The sequence below is a fragment of the Lampetra fluviatilis genome, chromosome 2 (assembly GCF_964198595.1).
Source record: "Lampetra fluviatilis chromosome 2, kcLamFluv1.1, whole genome shotgun sequence".
Lineage (NCBI taxonomy): Eukaryota > Metazoa > Chordata > Hyperoartia > Petromyzontiformes > Petromyzontidae > Lampetra > Lampetra fluviatilis.
Window position 1 is genome coordinate 8,720,701 of NC_136276.1, and position 20,893 is coordinate 8,741,593.

At 47.6% G+C, this 20,893-nt stretch overlaps 2 protein-coding genes across 2 annotated transcripts in view; one reads left to right on the plus strand and one right to left on the minus strand.

Moving 5' to 3' along the window:
• Positions 1-2,035: 2,035 nt before the first annotated feature.
• Positions 2,036-14,341, minus strand: CFAP210 (cilia and flagella associated protein 210). The gene is made up of 9 exons (XM_078868057.1): positions 14,075-14,341; positions 11,703-11,935; positions 8,604-8,777; positions 5,724-5,929; positions 5,266-5,422; positions 4,952-5,091; positions 4,625-4,817; positions 3,461-3,625; positions 2,036-3,340 (listed from the first exon to the last, which is right to left on the minus strand). The coding sequence occupies exons 1-9, from the start codon at positions 14,121-14,123 to the stop codon at positions 3,041-3,043; spliced, it is 1,617 nt and encodes a 538-aa protein (XP_078724183.1). The 5' UTR covers positions 14,124-14,341; the 3' UTR covers positions 2,036-3,040.
• A 3,247-nt stretch (positions 14,342-17,588) lies between these two features.
• The window catches only part of PHGDH (phosphoglycerate dehydrogenase), a 16,958-nt gene continuing 13,653 nt past the window's right edge, over positions 17,589-20,893 (plus strand). Inside the window, exons 1-2 of the mRNA XM_078868045.1 lie at positions 17,589-17,905; positions 18,348-18,485. Of these exons, the coding sequence (XP_078724171.1) occupies positions 18,351-18,485 (135 nt within the window). The 5' untranslated portion in view covers positions 17,589-17,905; positions 18,348-18,350. The remainder of the gene's footprint in view (positions 17,906-18,347; positions 18,486-20,893) is intronic.

Sequence of the window (20,893 nt, forward strand, 5' to 3'; positions counted from 1 at the left end):
GGTACTTTTCTAGCTGAATCTTCTGATATTTGTAAACGTACTCGTGCTTTGTTTCACACAAACGGAAACATACATTTGGTTTCTGGAGAGTATATTTTTATCACTTGGAAAGTTAAATAGAGGCTAGCTGTGTGCTGTGGGTGTGATGCACGCTGACGTTGATGCCTTTGGTGACACTGCGAGTAAGAACGTTCAACACTGCCCTTTGTAAATTGTTTGAACAAAAAATCTACACAGAACATGAACCTTTTCGGCTGCTGTAAATAAATATGAACAATAATGGTGTTGGTTTGTGAAACTTTTTCTCTGTGGTGCTGCTATCATCACTTGCACACATTGCACAATCACAAAGGCAAAATGCAATTCAGTCGGAGTGTCAGTGGTCCATTTCCTTAAAAAAAGTAGGCCCAAATGAATTTCAATTGCCCTTATTCGTATCATACGATTAAAGAAATGTCCATTCCGAACCCTGTAACTGGCAGTTTTAGCCGTGTTTAAGAACAGCATAGGAAAATGACTTCACAGACTTAATTCTCAAGTCACTTCAATGTGCCTCTATCCACAGCAGGGGGTTCGCCTTTAATATACCACAAATGTCGCATGTCAAAACATGAAAGTCTTACAACTGGAACTTGGCCAAATAAAGTGACGAACCAAATTCCAGTTTTTTTGTGAAATCAGCGACTGCACTAACAGTAACTGGCCACACTTAACCGATTTTAGTTACGGGTAGCTTTAACTCCAATCCAAACCAGAATCTTAACGGAGCCAGCTCTGTTTCCTGGGCCACCTCGGCGCTCCTTTTCTTAATAAAGTAAAAAACCCCAGCAATGACCAACCCAGGCCACCCTCAAAGTTATTTGGAGATACTGTGTCCCGTCATAAGAATGAGAATCATTCTCTTATGGCTCGGGATCGACAACAGAGATTATCATTGCTTGTTTGAGCATTAGAATGTCGATTTAATTAATATTCCTGGAGTGTGCATACACTATAGTTGCCATTACACGGTTCACTGGAGTTGTATGTTATTTTTTTGTATATAACTTGAGTTTGAACCTGTCCTGAGTGAAACCAATTTATCTCCCAAGCCATAATTTTTCATAATCCAAATGAGAACATGTTTTTTTGTTTTAAGCTCTGTATAGACTCGACTGCAGTTGTGCCAGATGTCAGCTCTCTAATCCCTCTGAAATATAATTTACATCAGTCAGTGAATAGGTCACAGTTGTCTAAGTGTAATAAAGGACTAATACGACGATTCTTGTTTGGTGCTTTATTTTACATGGTACAGCGCACGGCTTCGCTTTTCCCTCTCCGGTGGTTTCCTTCTTCCAACCCCGTGGACGAGGCGTCATCCCTCCTCTCTCTCCGAGCTCCCACGAGGCTCACTCCGCTCTCCCGGCCTCGCCGCCGGCTGACGGCGCGCTGGAAGTGAGCTCCAAGAAGGATCCGCCACGTGGCCCGTGGCGAGATGAGCAGCGACGCGGTGCGGAACCCCAGGCTTCCGACCTCGAGCCTTGCCCCTGATCCCCCTTTTATCCTACTCGGCGGAGCTAAGCCCCGCCTCCAGCCACACCCCCTCGGGGAACCTTCTCGAGGGTTTCCGAACTTCTCTCAGCAACCCCGCCCATCCTCTTTGGCCCGATCATATCCCCCCTTCGGATTGGATGCCGATGACATCATGGTGCCCCCTGGATGGCGCTCTCTCATTACATAAGTACCGAATAACAGTCTTTACGTGGAATCAGCTGTTCAGATCCATTTGATATACACAGTAAGCACTGGGTAAATATATATTTCTTAATGCAGCCTTTTAATCCACACATGGATGAACCTGACATCAGCCGGTTGCTTAACTACAAAAGTTTGTCCACGGTCATACTTTACCACACCACAATACCGTATTTGGCACGTGGGTGGCATCTCCGTATGGAACATTCACAAGGCGATTATTTAACTTGGTTTGAAGAGCAATTAAGCCATATTTATGCATATTAAAACAATGCGTTCATCTGATATCACAAGACTTGCATTGTTATTGATGTGTTTATTAGACAAGCAGACTTTGCACACGACCATTAAAGGATAAAATATTTGATTTGTTTGGTTCATGCACTCCCATCAGGATTGGGTTTTAACCATTTGAGGGTTTTTAACTCTTGTATCTTGCTGTGAGAGCCAGACAGGCCGTGTGTCACCACCCCACACTGTACAGTGCGACGACGCGTGCCTAAACCGTGAACACAATGAGATGCTTTGTGAGCCGTGATGGCTCGCCTCTACACTTCATTTTAAAATAAGCCCACCGAGATAACCAATTTGTCTATGAATTCTCCAGCAAACTGACATTAAATACAGTTTGCAAGTGTCCTGCAACAACATCTCGGTGAAAATCACATTCGCAGACAAATAATATCCCAATTAGACTTTTTATTTGATCTATCATCAGTTATGTTCCGTTAGTGCTGTTGGGAGTAATGTGGTCATTAGGTGAACAAGTATTTTTGCTGAGCTCCGAAGCGCTGCATCACATCACTTCAACGAACGTACCTGGAAGACCACACGTCGACCTCTGACTATTTCTCTGGACTCTCAGTGAGACCGCTTCATGCTCTGTGAATCATGGTTTGCCACTCGATATTCAGATATTCATTTTGCCTTCATACATTTTTATCCCCGAGAATTGAATTTGACCAAATGGCGCCGATTCTAATTTGATTTGACTGTATTAATCAGCGAATGGGCTGAGACCATCAACTCGGCACACGCGAAAAATCTCGTGAAATCATGGGTGGTCCGGCTGAATTCAAACCCAGATTCCATAAAACACCTCAAGTGTGAATTTTCCCGTTGGCTCGTAAAAGGAGCATAACGCGAAAAGGAACGTTCACTTGATGAATTTTGTATTAACGGCCACTGAACCCAACCCGTGCGATCCCAGTGCCATGACGCGTCTTAACGAGCGATCGTCTCACTCCCGACACCGAATGAGCGGGCTCAGAGTGGACATTGTGGACATCGTCCACCTCCCCAACCCCTACCACACGAAGCCCAGCCTCTTCTTGTCCTGTGCCACGTCTCCGCTGCTGTACAGCTCCTTCACCTCCTGCGCGTCGGCACGAATGGCGCCGCGCCCGGGCAGCGGGGGGCCCTGTCCCCCCGCGGCGGCCGCTCGGACCAGCGGCAGGGGGTTGCGGCCGCCGGTGCGCGCCGCGTCGATGACGCGCAGCGCGTACTCCTGGAAGCGTCGCTCCTCCTCGGCAGCAAGCTCGGCGTCGCGCCGCTCGCGGGACCGGCTCTCGCGCCGCGCCGCCTCCTCCGCCGCACGGCGCCGGGTCTGCGGGCGGGCAGCGAGTTTATGGGCGAGGAGTGAGTCCGCGAATGGTGAGCAGCGGTGTGTCTGCGAGCGGTGGGTGCGTCCGCGGGCAGCGAGCCAGTCGGTGGGTGTGGCGCCCACCATTTGCTCCACGTGCACGTCTTTGAGCTGGCGCGACTCCTCCGCCAGGTGCTGCTCCTTGAGCCGCTGGCTCTCGGCAAACAGGAGGTCGGCCTCCGTGCGGGCGCGCAGCTCTTCCAGCGCACGCTGCCGCTCGGCGCGCTGCTCAGCCGCCTTCTCCTTCATCTGCCGGCAGGGGCAAAGAAGCGAGGGCAAAAAAGGAGGGAAAGAAGAATCGGTTGCGAAGAAAAGAAGTGAAGTTGAAGAAACGAGAGGGAAGACGCAGGGTGAATATCAAGGCGCATTGGTGTGTTATCTTCCTCCTCGTACGTCATTCGTGATGGGGCCAAGTTGACCCTGGCTAATATTTGACCTCACAAGCTCACTATTGGGAGCCTGGTGTTCCATCAAAGGTGTGTACCAACGTAGAAATACGCTTTGCTTTCCAATCTAATTGGTTTCTGGATGAGCCGTCTGTCTGACCATGTGGTGATGTGGATAGAGCGCTCAAATCATCAACTGCAATGCAAGGGTCGATTCAGTCCCATCATCTCCACAGGGTTGAAATCTATGGTGACTCTTCCCCCACCACGGGAATGTGGGACTTCCACCGCTGGCTGAGAGCCACCAATGGGAATAAGCGGCACCTGACGCTCATTTGATTGGGGAGACATTTTTATGCCGACACTGACCTCTGGGTCACAGTTGTGTCACAGTCTCCAGTTGGCAGGTGGATGGACTGTACCAAATGGCAGCAGAGGATGCCAATACCACGTGCCGGCACTGTGTGCTGATGATACCGCATGGCGCCGTGTGGTACTCGTGCAGTTCGGCAGCAGTCCCATGTGGCGCCAGTACCACGTGGCGTCGGTCCTGTACGATGCCAGTACTACGAGGACAAAATAATATTTCGTGCCAGTATCGTGGTTGTGCCAGTAGGTACCGCCGTCAAATAGTACCACGTGGTGGCACCATGACGGTGCCATTACCATGTGGTGGTGCCAGTATTACGTGCTATTGCTATCGTGCGGTGCCAGTTCCTTGGCGGTGCTATTGGTACCATGTGCAGCCGGCATCATGGTGGTGCCGGTCTCACTGTGCCAGTACTGTGGTGGTGCCAAATCCACGTGCTATCGGTTACCTACCGCGTTGGTGCCGGTGCCAAGATGATGGTGGTGCTCGTACCGTCTGCTGCCGGTGCTGGGCGATGGAGAGCCGTGCCGCCTGCGCCCTCTCGTCCTTCTTGCGCTGCTCCTGCTCGCAATGCGCGTCCTGCTCGGCCACGGCGCGTGCCACCCGCTCGTCCTCGTCGTTCACGCGTTGCTGAATGTGTGCCGCCAGCAGCTCGGTAGCGCGCTCCCGCTGCGCCAGCTGCTCCCTGCCACACGGGAGGGGGTTGGGTCGGGGTGGTGGGACAGGATTGTGCAATATCTTCAGTGACATAGTGTCGAGCATGGCGGCAGTGGTGATTGTCTCGGTGATGGCGGCGATGGTGGCTGTGGCCAATGTTACCGCAGTATCTCTTCCTCCTTTTGTCGCTTCAGCAGGTTGATCTTGTGCTTGGCCGCAGAGTGAACGCGAATCCGCTTGTCCTCCTCCGCCTGGCGCTCTTGCTCCTTCGCTCTCAGGCTCTCTTTAACTGCCATGTGTTCCTGCAGAAGGATGGCAAGGCATTACGGTATCGGTGACTTAACACATACATCTAACACCTAACAGATATGCACGCTTCTCAGCCACTCACGGTCTTCTTATGTCCCAGTTTTCATGCGTCTCCCTGTGTCCCCGGTTCACCGTTTGTCCCCGTGTCAACCCCGTGGCCTCCGTACCCTGTGCGCCTTCATGATGTCCTTCTTGTCGCGCTCGCGTAACTCGCGCACGACGCGCTGCTCCCACATGTGAGTGCGAGCGAGTCGCTCCATCTCGCGCGTCTCCTCTCGCGCCTCCATCAGGGCTCGCTCCACCTCGCGTCGCTGCTCCTCCACCCTGCGGGGTGGACAGAATGGGAGAGCTCAAGCCATCGGCGCGAGAGTGAGTGGCGGGAGGAGCTCGGTCCCTCGGCAGATGAGTGGGGCGCTCAGTCTGTCTAAACTCAACTGGAAACTAAACTTAAAATGTTTCCAGGTAAGGCCCACTGAGCCGTATAGCTCTTTTTCAGAAGCGACCTGGCCACCACAAATGGTCGCTCAACGAAGTGGCTCATCACGTGGCTCTCATCCTGTGTCGATGAGAGATTGGTGGGCTCGGTCCCTCGGCCGAGACACCGGGGGTCTGTGCAAGTCCTCACTGCTGCTTCTGAGCCTCCGCGATGCGCGCCGCCACCTCGGCCCTCTCGGCGGCGCAGCGCTCCTCCTCGCGCTGCGCCTCCTCGCGCTCGTGGCTCGACGCCTGCACCCAGTCGCGCTCCCGGGAGCGACGCGCCGACTCCACCCGACCCTTCAGCTCCAGCTGCGCCTCTCGCTCCTTCAGCGTCTCCGTGAGCTGCAGGGCGCTCTGTGGGCACGCGCGCGCGCAGGCACACGCCGTTACAGCTCCCGTGTTCGCGTGTGCGAGGTCACGCGGATGTGTGCGACGTTGTACGAATCCGGGTAAGGCGTGCACATTTGCTGGTGACCTGAATTTCATTCCTGCTCACGCTCAACATCAGTGGTGAATATCTGAAGCTGTCCCAGGCATCTGCTAGATCGAATAAGCTTCAAATGAGTACCTAATTTTGGGTTGTAAACAGCATTGGGGAGAAAAAAGGCAGCTGGGCATGGTGCTGACCACATCTTCTACTTACGTGCCATCCCGGCCCTTATAGGGCCTTGCTAAAAGCATTAGTTCCAACAGTCCGTACAGCTATAGTGGAATCTTTGTCTTTGTGTGAGAGTGGGTGAGTGCCTGTAAGATTAGGTTAATGATGGTGTGTTCACTCTAAGAAGGTGAAATTGACAAACATTTCTAAATCTGTCACAACCTAAATGAGCCTCAAAACTGTTCAACCCAAAATCACTGACAAGGGTTCTGATAAAGTGTACTCTCCCTATCAATGACGCTGCTATCTCGTCGCGGTTGAAGTGCACGCATTCTCCTCACACTCACACGATATTCTCTCATTTATAATGTGTGTCGGTTCCACCCCAGTGCCCAGTTTAGCAAAAAAATAAAAGTTAGACTACAGCTCAAATGTGTCTTTACAAATTAGTGGACACAAATGGGGAATGGCTAGTTTTGAGTCTAAATGAATTTGCATGAATATGTTCATGCATTTACGTCAGTTATTTACCGAGAAAAGCTGCAATAATAATTTTTCGGAGGGTCCTACATGGGGATGTTTGGCCAATACTATTAATGAGTGTTTCACTTCTTCTGAGAGTACCGGGAATTGACCGTGAAACTTTAGAGTTCAAAGTTCCCCTCCAAATACTCCATTTCTCCCCTAAACGTTTCCCAGATTATAAAACTATTCCTAACTCTCATTTTACAGAAATTAGAAGAGTTTAGAACTTTTAAAAAGTCATAAGATACAAATAATAATTAGTGTTGCCACCACCTCAACCCGTAAAATTGGCATGACAAAAAATGTTTTGCACTTCGATTTAAAGCTTTCGTGACTGCAGGGATTCATCTTCTTGGTTCTTTCGGTAAAGTCACGTAGAAGGGAAATAATAAAATAATACACAATTAAATAATATATTATTGTATTATGTTTTATTATTTTTATTATTTTATTATTTCCCTTCTACGCGACTTTACCGAAAGAACCAAGAAGATGAATGTTTTGCACATTGGACCCTTACGATGAAAACCACTCAGGTAAGTTATTTGACGGAATGACTGACAAAGTTTCTTATTATATACAGATTGGTGCCCATTGTAGTCGAACATCACGACCAGCTAGAATGTACAACTGCATCTCGAGACTCAAAGGCTGGTCAGAACATTGCAACTCATAAAACCAAGGTCCACTAGGTCACTGACTCCAGCTGAAACATATGCACATGTGGGTTCACGTGGCCCCAAGAAACTCAGGAGCATTGCCTCCCTCTGCTGATAACTATGATAAGGGTTGCAAAGGATTTAGGCTAAATCTAGCACTAAAGGTGGGTACAATGTGACACAATCAGAACACGAGATGTAATAAATAAATAATAAGGTGGCTTTTTTTTGAAGCCTCACCTTTGCTGGAACACATTTAGATAAGCTCTTATAACGTCTATCTTATCCGCTCAGGTATACAAGGCCTGCAATAGCACAGCATAGACGTCAGACCATAGATCTCGAGGCTTCATGAGACGGATGATTTTAAAATAAAGGTCAGGTTTGGCCACGGAGGCACACGAGCACTATGCAAGTGTGGCCAATGAATTTGAAGATATGCATGTATTTTCAAGCTGAAAGTATTTTAAAATGTGCATTCTTCCAATACAGTGTTTAATGATTTCTTCATATATATCCAAATATATATAGTCCACACAGGTTCATAACCGAGATGTGAAATGATCATTGTGGTTATAGCTGCTCTAATCAGGAACACAGTTAGATTTCGATTTAAAGCTTTCGTGACTGCAGGGATTCATCTTCTTGGTTCTTTCGGTAAAGTCACGTAGAAGGGAAATAATAAAATAATAAAAATAAAACAGACCTGGTATTCACCTGAGGATGGCTGCTTGCGTTGTGGCCGAAACGTCGTGAGAATTATTTGATTATGTGTTATTTTTATTATTTCCCTTCTACGTGACTTTATCGAAAGAACCAAGAAGATGAACACAGTTAGAATTAACATCAGTCAGGCAGTCAGCTCTATTTATACCCTTTGTCAGTAAGTCAAATGCATCCAAACTCGAAGTCAGCTGTTTCACGTGCGTGGCTATTGCGTGCATGTGCGCGTGCATGCGCGTGCGTGAGCAACGTGCATGTGCGTGTGCATGCGCGTGCGTGAGCAACGTGCATGTGCGTGTGCATGTGCGTGCGTGAGCAACGTGCATGTGTGTGCGTGAGCAACATGCATGTGCGTGTGCATGTGCGTGCGTGAGCAACGTGCATGTGCGTGCGTGAGCAACGTGCATGTGCGTGTGCATGTGCGTGCGTGAGCAACGTGCATGTGCGCGTGCGTGAGGAACGTGCATGTGCGTGCATGTGTGTGCGTGAGCAACGTGCATGTGCGCGTGCGTGAGCAACGTGCATGTAGGCCGCGGACTCGCTCCGTCTGGTGGTACTGCAGCGTGCGCGCCCTCTCCAGCGCCTTGCGCCGCTGCTCCGCCTGGAACTTCGCTTCCTCCACGTCCAGGCGCTTCCGCGCTTCCTCCTCTTGCTCCTTGCGCAGCGTGAACGCCGCCAGCTTCTGGTCCCGCTGAGCCTGTATCCCCACGGCAAGCGGGCGCCACCGCACGGACAAGACACCTGAACAAGAGCCCTGGAGTGGCAAGGTAAAGTTGCAGCCCAGGAATTCCTTGCTCGTGCTACTGCTGGTGGAAGGGCCTCCACTACGCGGAGCTATGCAGAGACTATCTCGGGGGTATTTGGCCTACTCTTCCATACTGGCCACGTGTCTTCGAAGAGATAGGTGTACCCACACCTTAACACACAAACCTTTTGAACTTAAAAAATAACTTTTTTAAGAATAACAATGCTCACGATTTCCCCATTGAGTCTCGAGGCTGTTAATGAGTGTTGGCTTCGTGTGGGCGGAAGCCAGAAAAAACTCGCCACATATACCCGTGGGGAACACTCAAATGCTCCACATAGATCCATGAAACCACTGCTGAACTGCCATCTCCTAGCGACCTCGCAGGACCAACACGACTGAGGCATGTGGAAATGTTTTTGAAGTTAGGCAGGCTGACTAGTCATGGGGGTCCTTGTTGATTAGTTATGGGGCCCACGAGGGCAATTCATTGCCTTGCCCTTCCCTGTCACAGAAATGGAGGAGCAGATGTCTTACATCTCCTAGATTAATATGTGCTCCTATCACTGTTTCCAATTGTATGTAGGAGAAATTACTCCACTTACACAAATATAAAATATCCTTTGAATTCTTGATTTGCATAAGAATATTTAAAATTGTAAATATGCATTCATGTCATGAATTTTACACATTCAATCGAAACAAACAGCACTTATTCCAGCAAAATGCTCCAGGAAAACTCCCATTATGCACACATTCATGATTCACATTTTTTCATGTACAGTACTGTACGTTGTATATTTAGTACTTGCAAATTATGTACAAACGATGTACTGTAATGTTATTTACATACAGTGTTGTGTCCAGATATTGCCAGTTACAGCCTTAACGTGTACACAAGCGTACGTGCATTTTGTAACTTTAAAGTCTACACCTTCAACTGTTTCCTAAAATGAGTAACAGCCTCCTATTATTCACGAAGCGAGAGTCCTGGGCAGTAATGTGAACGCAAAAGTTGTGTCTGTAATTGGAAACCAATGCTTCAAGGCTGAACTTGGCATCTCTGATGACGTCTAATTTCCACGGCGAGCGAGAACAGCACAGGGCAACAGAGCGCCCGTGTCCCCACACCAGCCTGGCCCGGCCCGGCCCGGCCATCCTGGACCATCAAGGGGGCTGGAGAGGGCTGAGCGCTGCCCCATGAAGGTTAAAGCACCCCACCCCACCCGCTAACTCTAAAAGTCAAGTAAAAAACATTCAGTGCAAAGATGTGGGCAATTGCATGTAATGTATGTTCAGAATAAAAATATTTATACTGGAGGAATCCAATGAGCTATAGAGCTCATTTTCATATATGTCCAGTAGCGGCACAAACAATACAAAAACATAATAGAAGTACAAAGTACAAGATAGAAAAACAAATCACCCAAACACGTACAACTACAACTAAACCATCCCCATCCTACCAAGCAAAGCCCACTGAGGGATTAACTTATTTTTTATAAGCGACCTGACCACAAACGATAGCTCAACAAAATGGCCCATCATTGGATATTTATAGCACCAAAATAATCGAAATAATCTCAATGCATGTTTCTAAATGTGGAGGGAAAAACCGGGGGATCTGGAGAAAAAAATCCACGTGACCACAGGGAGAACATGAAAATTCCAAATATACAGGCGTCGGGGTCGGGATCGAACCGCCGATCTCCTGCATGTCAGGCAAGGAAGATAACATATCACTACTGTGGTGCTAATTTTATAAATAAAACACAACTTATAAGTAAAAATGGAATAATCAATTCCCAATCTTAAATTTCGATTTAAAGCTTTCGTGACTGCATGGATTCATCTTCTTGGTTCTTTCGGTAAAGTCACGTAGAAGGGAAGTAATAAAATAATAAAAATAAAACATAATAAAATGAAATAATTCTCACGACGTTTCGGCTACAATGCAAGCAGCCGTCTTCACCTGAAGACGGCTGAAGATGAATTCCCAATCTTATTTTGCGCTGTACGTAGCCAACCGTGCTAATTGGAGGTTTGGGGGAAGGACAACAAACTAAACACAAAGAGCGGTTGTAAAAAAAACTGTTCTCAATCAATTAATCAATGGGCGTCAAATAATTTCCTTGCATACATCGAAGGTGAGAACGAGAACAGAGTGCATGGTAGATAAAAGGAGATCATATCGTTATTCATTCTCTCTCTCGCGCTTAAAGTTTTGTTTAACATTGACCGTGTTGTACTCCCATTCGTTTTTTTCTAGCTTCCCTTTGAAACAAGGTCATGCCAGAGGGGTGCTGGCACGGTTCACCCGATCCCACATTCTGCCAACTTCCTGGGCTTGCTTTTCGATCCATGCCACGCAATTTACAAACCCAGAAAGCAAGGGCGACGAACCTTTGGTGGGCACCCACACATGAACACACACACACACAGCTCACTCACTTCTGTCACTGGAAGAGGCCCTTGCAGTGACAGAAGTTATTGAGTGTGCCAATATTGGAAACACATTATATTCTTGGTTCTTTCGGTAAAGTCACGTAGAAGGGAAATAATAAAATAATATAAAACAATATTATATTATTTTATTATTTACCTTCTACGTGACTTTACCGAAAGAACCAAGAATATGAATCCCTGCAGTCACGAAAGCTTTAAATAAAAATTTGGAAACACATTGTTACCATATCAGAAATATTCCCCTTTAGTGTCCGATTAGTGCAGTGAAGTCGCTTGATAAAATACCATTTGCGGGGGCTGCTTCAAAATGGCAAGTCCTCACGCGGCCGCGGGCCACATCAAACGAGGTCATGGGCCGCGCTTGGCCCGTGAGCCGGAGCGTTCCCCAACCCCTGCCGGAGAGTCTCTCACCTCCAGAGTGTTGGTCCACTTTTGGGTTATCTCTTTCGAGCGAGCGAGCATGGCTGCCCTCTCTTCCCGGGCAGCGCGTTCCATCTCCTCCTGGATCTCGCGTCTCTTCAGGCTGCCCTCGATGCGCTCCCACTCCGCCCGGGGCAGCACGATCACCTGGTTGAGGTCGTGACCGAGGGTCGGCAGGCTGCGACCCGGAGGCGGGAGAGACAGGGAGCCGTGGTCCGGTGCTCCTGCACACCGCAAGGTGGAGGTGGGTGTGGGTGGGGGGTAAGGGCACAAGGGTAACAGAGAGTTGGGATTAGAGGGGCACACGCAGTGGTGTAGCGATCGAGTGTGCAGGTGGTGTGAACCCAGGCTGACGGGCCAGACTTGCACCAGGGCCCATGCCAACCTCCGATTAGCACGGTTGGCTACGTACGGTGCGAAAAAAGTTCAACATACAACCGCACCGGGCCACTGGGTGCAGGGTGGATGTCGTTGTGGACAGCTCCTATCTAGTCAGCAGATATGGTGTTCATGACCTGATGTAGTTCAGGTTGACAATCATAGCACTAACCCAAGTGGTGTTATCATAAACCTATTATCTTGACAATGTCACGAATTATATCACACACGGTTATGCTCATTCTCGTCTGCCGCCCCCATAGTCTGGAACTCACTTCCCACAACCATCTGTGCTATCGAGATTTACGTTGTTTTTCTCTGCCTTTGACTGACTTGCCTTTCTCTATACAATAAATACCGTACAGTATCTCTGTTCATGTAGAGCATCTTAAGATGTGGTCGTATTTAGTCTACTTAGAAGCTATATAACTCCTCACAGTATTGCAATCTCACCGAAATGTAATAACACATCTCAACCACGAACACTCAGTTTCTGATGATACGATGTGAAACAGCGTGCAAGCCGATTGCTTTAAGCTACTGCTGCATAATGAAGCTCTCCCCATGCTCTCTCGCTCGTCAGTCTTGTTTGACCATACTTCACCACGCTGGGTCAAGTCGTGTTGATGAAGGTTGGTGTAAATTGTGGGTACGTCCACCTCTTTTCCAAGACGTCTCATGTCAAGAGTGGAATAGTTGAGCCAAATGCCCTCCGTAGTAAAGGCCCCCTTCTGCCAGCTGGTGTGGCAGTGAGCGAGACAACATTTCGCAATGCTGCGCCTTCAAGTTCAATTATTAGGTATAGCCAGAGGTGTGGACTCGATTCACGTGACTTGGACTCGAGTCAGACTCGAGTCATGAATTTGATGACTTGCGACTCGACTTGGACTTGCATAACAATGACTTTGTCCCACCTATGAGATGTGGACTCGAGTCATGTGACTTGGACTCGAGTCAGACTCGAGTCATGAATTTGATGACTTGCGACTCGACTTGGACTTGCATAACAATGACTTTGTCCCACCTCTGGGTATAGCCCTGTGAGCCATTCGGCTCTTGAATCGGGTGCAACCGCAACAAACAAAAAACAAAAACATGAACAAGAAAACATCTAAAAGTGAATATGTGACTAAGTGCAAACAGAAAATCCAAGAAAAGACAGCAAAATATTGCAGAAAAAACACCGCACACCAACGCTGTGTGCAAAAATCCCAGTGGGATGCAAGTCAAACAACAACAACCACAAGACAACTTAGATTAAGGCCATCAGTCTTACTCCGTACTAGAACAAACAAACGTGGCCAAACCAGTAAACTTTTCGAAATCACCAAAATAAAGCAATGAAACAGTCATCATAGGAACTGACGGAGTTTTCACAATAAACGACAAACAAACATGTACTACCAAAACCCTGCAACTCAATGCACCAACGCGATTTGTAACATTCGAGTCGAGTTGGAAACTATTTTTAAATCCTTTGTATTAAGTTCGCTTGCTTGCTTAGGACCGTGCAAATCTTTCGGTCGTTTTTTAACCCACTTCCCGTGATCCAATCGAGCTGACATTTTGCACACATACTCGTTGTGCGTGACAATGCATTTTCGTGAAAAAAAAATTCTTAAATTTTACACTGTTTAGGGAAATTTGTTTCAATATTTAATTACCAATTGTTTAATGCTGCCAGACAATCATCTGACCCAGGTGGCAGCCATCTCAAGCCAGAGGACGAGAGGACTCTAGCCGCCCCGATGCCACGCATATAAAGGATTTATAGAGAACAACTTTGTTTTTACGGGTTAATTTTTTAGTTTTCATGATTATCGCCAATCGAATTATTTTAAATCGGCCACGACCACTGGTTCACCAACGTTTAAAGGCGACGATGACGATGAGCGTTTATTTAAGCACGATAATTCTAGACGTCTGTTTAAAGCACGACGATGTTGACTGTAACGCCGGTGGTATAAACATCCTTCCTTACTTACTTGTTGAGACCAGAGCTCCCTTCATTCCTCCTCCACGTGACATCGACATCGATGGCTGCGCCGACGGCTTTAAACTTCAAACGCGAGCCTAATAAATACACGAATTACCAAGCACCGAGCAGATGTCGTCGGCTTTGTTACAGCAACAACAACAACGAGGAGTAGAAAAAACAACAACAACGACAACAACAACGACGAGTGTAAGATCGATGTGGTTGGTGGTGGTTGGTGGTTGTTGTTGATGGGGGAGCGATGTTTGCGCGTGGTCGCTAGGCAACGTTCACCACGGCGACGGCAGAGCGAGAGATCATTGGGGCCGGCCATATATGACGTCACGCACCTGGGGGGGGCGGGGTCAGATTTTTATGACGAGGGGGGGGTGGTGAGAAATGTGACGTCACTTCAAAATGCGCAACTTTAAATAAATATGGAATTATCTTATTGTTTTTTTCGGTAAAGTCACGTAGAAGGGAAATAATAAAGTAATACAAATAAAAAGCAACATTTTTATTATTATTTTATTATTTCCCTTCTACGTGACTTCACCGAAATAACCAATAATATGAATCCCTGCAGTCACGAAAGCTTTAAATAAAAAAATATATAATTGTTACAACAACACTAATTATTATAACAACACTCCAATAACATCAGAGGGCAGCGCCACATTAAATACGCACTACAATGACAATAGTTTAAAGCGATCTGAATTATGTTTTATTTTTAAAATAGAAATGTTTTTTTTTGGGGGGGGCAGAGCTTTGTGACGTCATATTTGAGGGGGGGGTCTGACTTTTTGTGACGCCGTGTGACGAGGGGGGGGGAGTCAAAAATCGTCCAAAATCGGGTGACGTCATTTATGGACGGCCCCATAACAACATCCCCTCCCCCCTTCATCGCCAGCCATGGTCTATCCACTGCTGGTGGCGGGAGCGCGAGGGGAGAAGCTGATTCATGGGTCAATCGATTGTTGGGTAAAGCAAGAGCCCTGCTCAAACCACCGCTGGATGAATCGATATCCATCATCAATGCATTGTTGGGTAAAGCAGAGCCCTGCAATGGTCAATCCACTGCTTTATGAATCAATTATTTGAGCATAAGGCATTTTTGTGATGGATCCGGATTCAAGAAAAAAGTAGTACCACTTTGTGCCACTTTAGCATTGGGTTTCATATGGACAGACTGGACCTTGTCATGAGAATGTGGACATTCCACCACCGGCTCACGGCCGCCAAATGAGATGAGCCACGCTCCACTGCTTGTTTCAGCAGGGGAGATTTAGAATTTAGCTTTGAATGTTATTTAAAGTATCGGTGTGATGGACAATGCCATTTGTTTCATTGCAAAGTGCATTAACACTGCTGTAGTGATTAGAGCTACCTTTTGTCCAATACTGAATCTCATTTTTAATAACCATCTGATAATCCCTAATTGTTCGTAAATGTAAGTTAATGCCAAATATAAAAGAAACAACTCTGGACTTAAGTAATAACAAATATAAAAACCCTTCAAACTGGTAACACGTGGAGACGAACACGTTTTGGTGACGTCACTTTCTTAGCCTGGTCCATGTTGCTTGAAGCGGTGGGGGGGGGGGTTCTTATTTCATAAATAGACGCAACCATTACCCACTATTACTCTCGCTATAAGATTGCATTCACAAATTAATACTGTCCAGTCATATATTGCACATTGTTAATTCCGCAGTAATGATCTCGATGACGATAATAACTCGTATTAATGACTGTCAATACTTAACCGCATTGCCAGTGCTGGACTAGTGGTGCTGTGTATGCGTGCTGTATGATCAGTATGTACAGTACGAGAAAGGCAATTGATTTAAATGATCGATTCTCAGGATCACGGCGAACGCAACGAGTATCGGTTATACTCGATTCGTGTTGCTGCAAGTGCATTGCCGTATTCTGCAGCGAAAAAGAGCCACCGGAAAATATTATCATCTGAAAATGAAAACTGGAGGAATCCGCCGATGTCCAAAACTTAAAATAGGGCACTCCATTGTACCGTAACATTGACTATTATGGCCGTAAAAAAATATAACTTAAATTCCTTTTGAAACGTTGCACATTACTTAATTCACTCGCAGGAGTAACCATGCCCCTAAAGCCCTATGGAATTCACCCAATTCCTGCACGACTACGTACAACTACGAGCTGTCATGTGGCACGAGTTAGTGCGTTGTCTTGACTCGGCTTCTCCCAAATGTGAAATGTAGAATTTCCACTCACAAATGAAGAGATGAGCTCGCTTGAAGGGGTGGGGGGGGAGAGAGACGCTCTCTGACCTTTGACACTGGCAATGCAAATCGTCTTTGTGCCATTGTCCCCCCAATGCCCTCTCTCCACCTGCCCAATTAACTCATGGACAGGACTCGTAGCGAACGTTAGCCACTGTCTACTTGTTGTTAATTAGCATGGCTATTGTTGAATTCGTAAATGCCAAGGGACGCGACAACCGTACGATCTAATGGATAATAAATTTCGTCTAAAAATAATAATGCTGCGAAAGGAATATGAGTAGAGGAAGCTGAATATTGTACCGTCTCATGAATGAGTCGTGTGTTGTCAAATTCTCACGATGTGCCGTGTCCTTCTCTCAAAGACGTCGGCGATTATGGCCTTCTATTTCACTCTGCCCATGATATTACTCAATGATGTTGTTGTGCATTAGATACTCCCAGTTGCAATTCAATTGTTAAAATTGCCCGATGTACTGAATTCGCCTTCTTCGCTGGCATTCTTGCATCTGTAATCTCCCAGTCCAAACTTTATATTCAGTCTCTTGTCAATAAATGTACAAGATATGAAGCTTGCCTCTCTCTAATATTCTTTTTCTTAATGTGTACCTGCTGATATTCGTAATTTATGCTACTCATCATGCCTGCCCATGAAATGTTTGACATTCTTAAAACACATTTCTGTTGTTTCTAATTTCCTTTGTAGGGCCTTTATAATTGTCCAGCTTTCACATTCATATACGAGAACAGACCTGCATATGTAACACAGCAGTATTTTAAGTCTTGTTGTCATCAATAATAAAACATTTAAATATAGCTCCCATCTGAAACATATATTTTTACCAGTGCTATTCTGTTTCTCTCGGTCAAATGGATAATTACGAATCCACATCTTCTCTCAATAGGATATGATTATTTGCACGCAACGTACATAGTACTAAATACAAATACTGTGCAATAATAAACTTTAAGACCCACCGAGCTCTATTATGTAGCTCCTTTTCAGAAGCGAACCGGCCACAAATCGGCTTCAAATCGTGTGCCAATGGACATGAGCCAAATACTCCAAACCACAGATGCTCTACAAATATAGTACCGTACCTAAACGATCACACTCTCGAATCATACACACATAATTCTGCACATTGGTGCGTCATTATGTGTGGCTCTGGCTAAGATGATTGGCACACACCAAGAGGCGTGGCGTGAGCTGGGACCTCTCTCCGCTCCTCCTCCTCCCCTGCCCCCCCCCCACGTCCGTTGCACAAAAGCCGGCTTCGCAAGAACGCGTCCCATCTTGCTCCGCTTGCTCGCTCTGCCATCTGCAACGCTCTCTCTCTCTCCACCTCTCTCCCAAACGATCCCTCGTTTGTCCATCTATCTATCTATCGACCTCTTTCTTTGTCTCTCGCTCACCTAATCTCGCTGTGCCATTGCCGCGTCCGACTGACTTGCACCCTTCCGCGCGTCCGCGTGTTTGCGATTTCATATCACGTACACTACGCAGTTGTGTGCGTGCGTGTGTGACGCACCTTCGTCTTCCTAAGTAACCGACGCCTGCTCGCAGATCTCCGGTAACTAGCGAACACACGTGTGCGTGTACTGGATGGTAGTGATCCGGGTTTTTAAATTCCAGATTTGTGTTCGTGGAAGATGATTGCTGTGTGCTTACGCGTTATGTGCGTGTCCGTCGCTGGCTGCGTGTGTGCGTCCGTGCGTGCCTATGTTGTGCATGCCTCTGCACGTGGAAGTGCCTGTGTGTGTTGGTGTCTTTGTATGTGTGTGTTGGTGTCTTTGTATGTGTGCGTCGTGCGTGTCCTTTGCATGTCTGCGTGTCTTCAGGCGTGAGCGAGTCTCGTGCATATGTAAGTCTCCGTCCGTGAAGATACAGTATTCTAATGTTCCGTTGAGTTCTCTGTGTGTGCATGTGTGTATCTCTGTGTGTTAGCTATGCACGTTGTAGCATTGTCCGCTGTGCATGTCTGAGTGTAACCCACCACCACCCTGCCCACCCAGCCCATGGCTCTCGCCGTGCGCTCGGTGCTCATCAGCGAGCCCGTGGACCCGAGCTGTGCGCGCATCCTGCGGGGTGGCGGCCTCCACGTGGACGAGCGGCTCGGCATGAGCCCCGCAGAGCTCGTGGAGTGCATCAAGGCGAGTTCAATCCGGCACCACCACCACCACCCCCTACACCCCCCACCACGGCTGCCTGTGGCTTCTCGCAAGCTGCTCCACCCGGATTCATTGCCACGTAACTCATCTCGACAGCTCGGCTCGTTTCTCACTGCCTCGACTTCATCTCTGGTTCTTGGCCAAAACGGGGGCTTCTCTGTATCGACATCTGCAATGTTTGTTGCACTTACAATCTGTTGACGTTTGCCCGACTGACTGCCCCCTATCCGGACACACGGGGGGCCTCTCGTCCCGAGCCAGCAATTGTTCCATTGCCCCGGTTGCGTGCACAACTCCTCTCGGTCAACCTTGACTCTCTCTGTCTTTCTTTCGTAAGGTTACGATGTCTGTAACTTGCAACGCAGTTTAACGATCAAATGTGTCTACACAATTTGCGGAGAGCCACGTTTGGTCGGCAGAGGGCATTGATGTTGACCGCAACGATGGCTCTTTTAAACAACATCCATTTGTACTCTTAGGTTTTTTCGGTAAGTCATGTAGGCAAAATAAATAAATAATATTTTTACACTAAAGAAATAAGAAATGAAAAGATTGTAAATAAATAAATAATGGGAATAAAATACAATAAAAATCTAAAAACATCCATTTGCTGCAGTCGAGCACGCTTCTCACTACCCGCACGGCGTGCGAAAAATGCCGCTATTCAGCGGTGGATTGACCACACAAAAAGGGCTGTTGAGTTGCGTATTCAAGACACCATCTGCACCTGGATTCATCACCACCCCCTTCTAGGGTATCCGTTCTCCGTGAGAGACACGCGGATTCGTCTTGCTTGCACTGCACGCTCTGCCCGGCTGTTGCCATGTGGCAGCCACGTGTTCATTCACCGCTCTGCACTGCGCGCGTGTTTGCCCATTACTGCTACTACTGCGACATGTGTGTGTGTGGTGGTTATTTTACGCACATATTTCACGAGTCATTCATTAATGCATTGCCTATGAGCGCTTTTAAGTGGGGGATCGTGTGTCCCGGGTAGGGGGGGAGAGGGTTGGTGGTTTCTGCTGATCCACGCGTTAAATGTCGCCAGGTCTGCCTTTGCTCTATCCACTGCTGTGTGGAAGACGATGGGTATAATGAGCGCATTAGGATGACATGGTTTTGGGTAAGGTGCGTATTGAGACCTCGCCGATGATTATGATGATGCTGACGATATGTCTGCTACTACTACTACTGCTGCTGCTGATGATGATGCTGATGATCCCACTGTTTCTCCTGTTGAATTTTATGTTGGGGAACATTTTCATTTTCGGGGTGAATTCGTCCACGCTGGTGCACCAGGCACAAACGCCTCCACTTCGACTGCTTGTGAGTGTTTGTGGTGGTTTCTTTGGCATTGCACGCGGTTGCATGGCCATCGTGAGAGCGCGCACGCTGCGAGACCATTGTCAGCGGACGCATGAACATCGAACGCGCATGAACGCACCGTTGTATCCTCGTGCGCAGATTTCAATGCGAATGCATCAACGGGTGAGGAAACGCGTGAACGGCGCTTACGTGAGCCAAGTGTGAACGCATGAACGCCTTTTATTAAACCCCTTTTACCCCAAGTGAATGAACGCACACCGCAAATTCTTTGAGCCCTCTCCACCCCCCCGGTGCATGAATGAGCTCCATACAATCTTACTCTTCGGCTCTTTCGGTAAAGTCACGATAGATAGGTTTTCTTTGAACCTATCTAGGTGACTTTACCGAAAGACCCAAAAGAATATGAATTTCTTGCAGTCACGAAAGCTTACAAATCAAGATGTCTCCGTACAAAATCGTTCCCTTTGCATGTTGAGGCTGAGCCGCCGCTGGAGGGCGTCTGTAGCCGATGCACGACCGGGGCTGCTGATGCAACCGCTTGCGATGTTTCTAATCCCCCCCCCCCCTGCATCCTCCTGCTACTGAACACGGCCCAATGCTTTCGGGAGGAGGGTGGCCCATGGAGAACCCAGCCTGCCGTGCCGCCGCCAGATCAGAGGTTTTACTCCGAGCAAATGGTCGGGTTGCTTCTAGTAGAAATGGTTAAACGTTGCAGAGGGGATGGATCGTTTTTCCTGGCTCGGCAGGTAGAGGGGAGCGGGCTCGCACATCGGAAGGATGAGAGTTCGTTTCATAGTTGGGGCGCTCACTCGGACCATCATTCCTTCTGGGGGTCGATAAAATCTCGACCGCGTTGTGGTTGTCAACTTCGGTTTTGTCATGTTGGAACACTCGCTCCTGCCGTAGCGATGTGGAATTTCCGGCAGTCCTCGTTTGCACAGGAAATCACTTTGTCCAAATCGGAAATAAGTTTATATTTTAAAGGGAATGCCCATCGCTGAAACTTCTTCTTCGGTGAACTTTGACTGAGTCCTGTAATTAATGCTCATGAATTGCAGCAATAT